General features: G+C 39.9%; 1 protein-coding gene across 1 annotated transcript; it reads left to right on the forward strand.

The window, feature by feature from the left end:
• Nucleotides 1-917: 917 nt before the first annotated feature.
• On the forward strand, nucleotides 918-7,104 carry LOC112141214 (RNA-binding protein 42; the record flags this gene model as incomplete). The annotated part of the gene is given in 6 exon segments (XM_024264302.1): nucleotides 918-1,082; nucleotides 1,575-1,709; nucleotides 3,844-3,961; nucleotides 5,054-5,151; nucleotides 6,744-6,840; nucleotides 6,921-7,104. Coding segments are annotated over 6 exon segments (726 nt in total), but the record flags the coding sequence as incomplete, so codon positions are not given.
• Nucleotides 7,105-7,638: the final 534 nt, after the last annotated feature.

Raw genomic sequence — 7,638 nt, forward strand, 5'->3', positions numbered from 1 at the left:
GTTGTTCACTTCAAATGTGTTTAAAAGGAAAAAAGCTTAAAATGCGTAGAGTTAAAAACGGAATAGTTAATTGTTAGTTCTTTTACCGTTAATTTTCTGCCTGGAAGGGATAAATAACAGCATATATATAATTTACACTTTATATGAATGAAAAAAATATTTACATCATGCAAAAGAATTGAATTTTGAGCCAGAATTCTCATCACTATTGTGGAGGGAAACAAGAAAAGAACGTTGTTTTTACTTTGTCTGATAGTTTTGGAAGTATTTAAAAAAAGAGGAAAAAACATTCATAAAAGATTTTTTTTAATTATTCATTAATGATAATAAATGTAGACCGTTTTGACAAGATGTACGTTTAACTTGAGCAAATCGATTAATGATGCTTCCCACTTATATAAAAAATGTACACTAGATTGTGGAGGGACTGTACATCAATACAGACTAATGTTTTTCCCCTTTTTGAATGCTAGTGTGCCGCAGGATTTTTTTCATGGAAAAAGTGTACCTTGGCTCAAAAAAGGTTGAAAAACACTGCTCTAGAGCAATACAACCTTAGCAAATGTGATTTTATTAAATGGTACAAAAAGTTTGTTGTAATTGTCATTTTTTTATGTCATTTAACAACAAAAACAAACACATTGGTTATCAAATATAAAGTCATGTTTGTGTTTTCCCATCAAATGTCTAATTCTCTGTAATGCTTTAATCATTGTTCCTCAGCGAGGTCCAGATGTCTGCAGGAGAATACATTTTTTGTTAACTTTTATTTTTATTTTAAATTTTCAACCTTTTAGTGTGTAATAGCCTTTATAAATCATTTCAGTAAGAATTATGAGTCCGCCTCCCCCTTTTTTCTTTCTTGGTAGGTGTGATAGCATTGAATGATTCTGTAAATACTTGATGTATTCACTCAGGTTCCTGACATGGTAGGAATGGCTCCATCTCCAAGACCTATGGCTCCCCTCTCCATGAAACCCTCACCATCCATCATCCAGGCAGCTCCAACAGTTTACTCGGCTCCTCCTGTCACTCTGGGACACAAGAGGGTCGATGCTCGTACCCAGAGGCAGGCCAGAATGGTACTGACTTCCTTTCACAACCAAACTTTCTCCACTCACAAAGAAAACAGAGACCCTCTCTTGCTTATCACCAGTGATACCCAACCCCGGGGGGGGATAAAAAACCCAATGAATGAAGATTTATGTGAAGACAGAACATGATCAATCTGTTTGCCCAGAAAGATAATTAGAGTCTGGATCGAGGGTTAAAAAGTCATTTTGGGGTGGAGGGTGGGGGTGTGGAATTTTTCAAATCAGAAACGACTTCTACAAATCAACAACTTTGTTTCATTGAATCTTCATGATATTTCTTGTAGCATTTTTCCAGAAAATGTTAACAATTCGGCCTCGTTTGGACCAGTCCGTGAAAATACTGTCTTATTCAAACCGGTCCGTAGCCTGAACAGTTTTGGGGATCGCTGGTCTACACTCTGCGTCATGTGGTCTGTTCTGGAGCTTGTGGGTGTCAGGATTTGTTGCAGGTTCTGCAGCTTGTTGTTGTGTGTTCTACAGGAAGAGCTGGCAGCGCGGGTTGCAGAACAGCAGGCGGCTGTGACGGCAGCAGGTCTGCTTGACAGGAAGGAGATTGACGACAGAGACTCAGTGATCGGTCCCAGCATGCCTGAGCCCGAGCCCCCCCATCCAGAGGTACAGTCACTGTCCTGCTCTGCGCTCTTATTGTGTGGCTGCAGGGCTTCCAATAACATTTAATTGAAGAAACTTTTCTATTTTTTGCATTTGTGTGTATGACATGTCAGAAAATTAGGATGTAAAATGGAGTGTAATGATGCAGAAACTGTCCAGGACAAATATAATGCACTTCCTGAGTGTTTGGTGACCCTGTTCGCCCTGATTGGTGGTCATCATGACATCTCAGAAGTAGATGAACATGTTCTGCTAAAAGACGAGTCCTGTGGAATGTCACAACTTAATGCAACCATTCCAACCCCAGTAATCCTGCATTTACAACGAACACGATTCACATATTGAATTCACGTCTGCTGCCTCTCTTTTGATTCCTGTCAGATTCGCTGTTTGACGCCAGTTCAAAAAATTCTTCTTAAGGTTGAAGCTTCACATACATATGGGAGGAGCTTCTGTCAAAGGTTTTTAGCCTCATCTGTACATTGAAGATGATGTTGACAGATCAGGTTTACTTATTTTGAAATATCACTGATCATTTCTCCATGTCTGGGTTCATGAGATCATTCAGAGATTCTCCCAGTACAGTGCAGGAGCTAAGTCTGAATGATGGCCGCTTTCAGCGGTACTTCCGTCTCTCTGTGACCCAGTTTGCTGACTTGCTGTCCCGTATTAGTCTGAGGAGGGAAGCAATAAAAACAAGAATAAAATTAGGGGCTTTTTTATTGTATTGATAGAAAAAATAAAAATATCAAAAAGTTCAGGAGGAGAACGATCAGATCCATGTTGGTTTTGGACTCGCTTATCATTAACATGTCACGGGCCAGAGTCAAGTCACTGATTGGTTGACGCAATGCGTTTTCTTCCCCAAAGTTCAGATATTTAAACCCGCTGATGTCCGACCAAAGTAGGACCTCTGATTGCATCTGTATACTAACTGAACATTGACACGGCTGGAGGATGTGCAAATCACATTTGGAGTGAATGCAGCTTTTGAAAGTTCTCACTATCTTCACAACAGAAGACTTTGCAGAGAAGGATGAAGCCTCATGAGTTTTCAATACCAAACTTTTACAAACTTACATGTTCAAGTGGAGAAAATGACAACCAAGACAAAATGTCATTCCAGTAGATCAGGGGTCAGCAACAGAAAAAGATCCATTTGGGCTCGTTTTCTACTGATCAAAACCTAGAAGGAGCCGTGCAGTCTCACTATGTAGCCTTTAGAACATTTGAATTCATGGCCTTCTTTTTTTAGAATAAACATGAATTTTGTCTATTTTTGGTATGAACAAAAGAACCTAGCATCTCTCAAAATGTATTTTTTTACTTATTTTTGAAATACAAAATAATCTTTACCAAACAGGATCATCTCAGTGCAGTTCTATAAAGCTCCTAACCAGTGTTTTTTAGCACAAGATAATCTGCTTTTAACTAATAAAAGATCAAACTTTTTACCAAATACATTAATTTATACATTTAACTAATATAACCTTTAAAGAAATGCTATTTTATTTTTCTTTTATTTATTTTTTGTTCTTTTTCCCTCTTTGTCCTCAGCAGTCTTACACTGCTGGGTTTTGTTATTTTAGTTTGGGGTTGGTAGTCTTAGTTTGTGGGTTTTGTTTGTTTGTTTAGTTAGGTAGTTTTGGTTAAGTAGACATTATCAGGAGCTGCTGACTCAGACGGTGGACATGTCTGGATCGGCAGTCTCCATGACTTATTTTATGTTCGACAGAGGAGCCACCATGGAGAGATAAAAGAGACACATGTGGATCTGGAGCTGCAGGTTACAGACTCTTCTCTAGATCGAAGAGGGGAAACAAAACTACCATCCCAAGACAAACTTTAAGGTCATTAAGGTCATTTGTAATCATGTGTGAATCAGAGGAAGGACCAACCCAATAAGACCTGCAGAGTAAGACCAAAACCAATCTAGCTCTGAGGCCTCCAACTTCTTCTAATGAATTTAAAAGTAAGGTGTGATCATCTGGATCAAATGCTGCAGAACAACAACAGAACTATCTGGTTCTGAGAAGCGTTCCTTCTGTGGTTCCTCTGTTCACTGATTTGAAACTTTTGGTTAAAGGAAGTTTGAATTAAGTTGTAATGGATCTATGAACTGTGTTTATTCTTCTAGCCAGTGGAAAGTGTTATAGAAGACAAAAAGAAAGGAAAGTCGGAGAAGGTGAAGAAGTGCATCCGAACTGCAGCAGGAACCACCTGGGAGGACCAGAGTCTTCTGGAGTGGGAATCAGGTAAAAGGAAGTTCCTGCTGATGAGCATCAGAGGACAGTCGGCCACAGAACCACACAAAGAACCAAAACGATGCCTTAAATCTGGAAATATAGAAGCTTTTTTTCCAGTTTTCACAGTTCAAAAAACACCAACATTCACAAAGAATTAATGTTCTAGAGACGAACTTTGAATATTAAAGAAAAGTAGGTATGAACAAAATCATCTAAACATAAAAAAGAATGAAAAACAAAAGTGATAATATATGCTAAACAATGTAAATGTGTTACACACTTTAAACCTTCACTTAAAGCCAAACCAATTAAAAACTAAGAAAAGCAGCCTCTACATTTTTGAACAGAGTCCAGGTTTGTTCAGATGGAATCAGACCTGAGCTGGTCACCAAATGTTGACGCCATCTACAAAAAAACCCAGAGCAGGATGTACTGCTCTGGATGTACTTTTTAAGGAGACGTGCTTCTTTTAATGTGTGTCCCAAGTTGCTTTTTATTTTCTGGCAGGCTGTTGTTTCCAGTGCTCTTTTATATGCAGTGGTGTGCTGGGGGGGCAGTGCTAGTGGAAAGGACATGAAAAGACTAAACCGCCTTACCAGGAAGGCAGGTAAGGTGGTGGGTCAGAGTCTGGAGTCAGTTGAGTCTGTGGTGGAGCGGAGGATGCTGGTGGAGCTAAAGAAAATCCTGGAGAACACCAGTCACCCCCTGCATCCAGTGTTCTCTGCTCAGAGGAGCTCTTTCAGCAATCGCCTTCGCTCACTGCCGAGCTCCACAGAGAGATACCGGAGGTCATTTGTACCCACTGCAATCAGACTATATAACACTGCTGAGAAGGGGAGGGTGAAAAGGGGACCCTGATTGTACTGCTGTTTTTATTGTCTTCTATTACTCTTAATGATATTTATTACTTGTTTTTATTTATTTATTTATTTCTAATTTGTGTGAATGACCTGGAGCTACAGACTGCCATAATTTCCCTTGGGATTAATAAAGTATCTATCTATCTATCTATCTATCTATCTATCTATCTGCGTTTGTCTGGAGTTGACCGCGATGCTGACCTCTTTGACCTCTCCCACCTCCGGCTCTTGTCTTCAACAGACGACTTCCGGATTTTCTGTGGAGATCTTGGGAATGAGGTGAACGATGACATCCTGGCCAGAGCCTTCAGCAGATACCCGTCTTTCCTCAAAGCCAAGGTGAGCTGCTCAACAGAATATGAATCAGAATCAAGAGTAAGAAAATAAGAATCCACCTCTTGTTGATCTTGGTGTCAGTTTGCATTATTTCTAGTGTAATTTACGGGTGTATTCTGACTGGACTCATTTGGTTCACTTAAAGTGTACCAGAGTGTACCTGTGTGATGTAGAATCTACTATAGACACTTATCAGAGTAACTTCTTAGCTGTCGTGTCCTCAGTAACCGTCTAGCAGCATGCCTTCACCGAAGTAGCAGTAAAAGGTGTTGAACCTGACCCTGATATAGACGTTCAAACCTGGTCAGCAAAATATAAAGTCTAAAGAAGTGAACTGTCCCAACAAGGATTACAAAGTGTAGGACTTCTATATTTTCTTTCTCTTGTTGCTTAGCCCCGCCCTCATGTTTCTTGGCCAATAACTAAGGAGATCTTAGGTCCTAAGGTTTTGTTTACAAGCTTTGGTTCAAGAGAGAATTGTCCTGTTGACAGCAGTCTGACTACAGACCAAACTAGTGCTGCCACAAACCATTATTTTAGTAGTCGACTAATCACAGATTATTTTTTCCTATTAGTCGACTAATCGGGTCATACACAAACTGGATGTAAAGCACACGTCTTAACCATCACTAGCTTTAAACTAACTAAAAACTAGATATATAGCATTACCTGTGATAATGCTAGTGTGAATGCTATAAGCTGGCCGCTGAAGATGATAGTGCTGATTGCTAAAAACGCTGAAATTGATAGCTGAAAATGCTGAAATTGATAGCTAAAAACTCTGACCTCGATAGCTAAAAACTCTGAAATTGATAGCTACTAACACTGAAATTGGTAGCTTATAACTCTGAAACTAATAGCTCAAAACGCTGACGCTAGTACCTGAAAATGCTGCAGCTTATAGCCCGCTAAAATAATAGGTAAATGCAAAATTAGCGTAAAAAAAGCTTGTTAGCCAAAATAGCTAGCATGCAGCTCAAATATTAGCTAAAATCCAAAATTGCCTAAAAGACAACAAAAAATGCCTAAATTAGACAAAACAGCTTGCATGTAGCTAACCTCCAAAACAGCCTAAAAAAGTACTAAGTTAGCCACAACAGCTAGCATGTTGCTGAAATATTAGCTTAACTGCAAAAAGGCCAGAAAAACCTTAATAAATAGTCCAAAAGCTAGCAGAATGTCATTATAACTTTTAACTTTACTACACTCTGACTCCATGTAATATAACGTAACAACTAATTGACTATCAAATCAGTTGTTGACTATTTTAATAGTCGATTAGTCGTCGATTAGTCGACTAATCGTGGCAGTCCTAGACCAAACAAGGTTCAGGGCTCGATCCGGACCAAAATAAGTAGACTCAGTCTGGACCAACTGGCTTTTCCAATCTGAATTCCCCCTTAGTGTTCACAGTGAACTTACTTCACCAGCTCCTCTACATTACCTAAGTCAAATGCTGACGGTTGGAGCTCTGCTCCATACCTGAATTCAACTTCCTGTTTCTGTGGGACTGGAGGTCTGAATCAGTCCAGGAGAAGTCAGGGTCAGGTCTGCTCTGCAGCATCTGTGTCCACCACTTGTGTTGTTGTCATCAGGTGGTCAGAGACAAACGTACTGGAAAAACCAAAGGATACGGCTTTGTGAGCTTCAAAGACCCCAACGACTACGTCCGTGCCATGAGGGAGATGAACGGTGAGCGGGTCCTCGCAGGACTGCTGCATCTGCTGGTAGACGTGAGCTCTGACCTGTCCTCTCCTGTCCCACTTTTTCAGGGAAGTATGTGGGCAGCCGGCCGATCAAGCTGAGGAAAAGCATGTGGAAGGACCGCAACATTGAGGTGGTGCGCAAAAAACACAAGGAGAAGAAGAAGCTGGGCCTCAGATAGGCTGGATGTGTCACCTGCACACGTTTCTGTTCATGTTTGTTTTACCTCAATAAAGTGTGATCTTTACTTCAGAACTTATTCCTTCTTCTTAAAGATGAAGCTTGGACTCCAGGAAAAACCCTTGTAGGAGCCCTATTGAGAAATACGTCCTGTAGGTGTCGCTGTTGTCATCTGTTATCTTGCTGTCTGTCATAAATTGAGTGTGATTGGCTGACGTCAGACAGGTGTGAGTCAGCCAGAAGGAAAAAAGATTTTCGACCGCTGTAGAGGGAAATCAATCAAAATAAGTATGATCCATATCAGTTATTGTAAAGAATAAAGAACAGATTAATTACAATAACTGTTATGGATCATACTTATTTTGACAGGACGTATTTCTCAATAGGGCTCCTACAACCCTCATGATCTCTGTGCATGGAAGTAACTCCTGCATGGAGAGAATTGGTGCCTAATGCATCTTTAAATGTCTGTGTGGATCTTAAAAACATCCAGAGGAGACACATGACTTATGAACTATGACGGGAGAGGATAGACTATTTCTCGTTTTTTTAGACTATTTTGGAGTTTAGCTAATATTTCAGCAACATGTTTTAGGATAATTTATT

This window comes from Oryzias melastigma, unplaced genomic scaffold, assembly GCF_002922805.2.
Source record: "Oryzias melastigma strain HK-1 unplaced genomic scaffold, ASM292280v2 sc00310, whole genome shotgun sequence".
In the NCBI taxonomy this organism is placed as follows: Eukaryota; Metazoa; Chordata; class Actinopteri; order Beloniformes; family Adrianichthyidae; genus Oryzias; species Oryzias melastigma.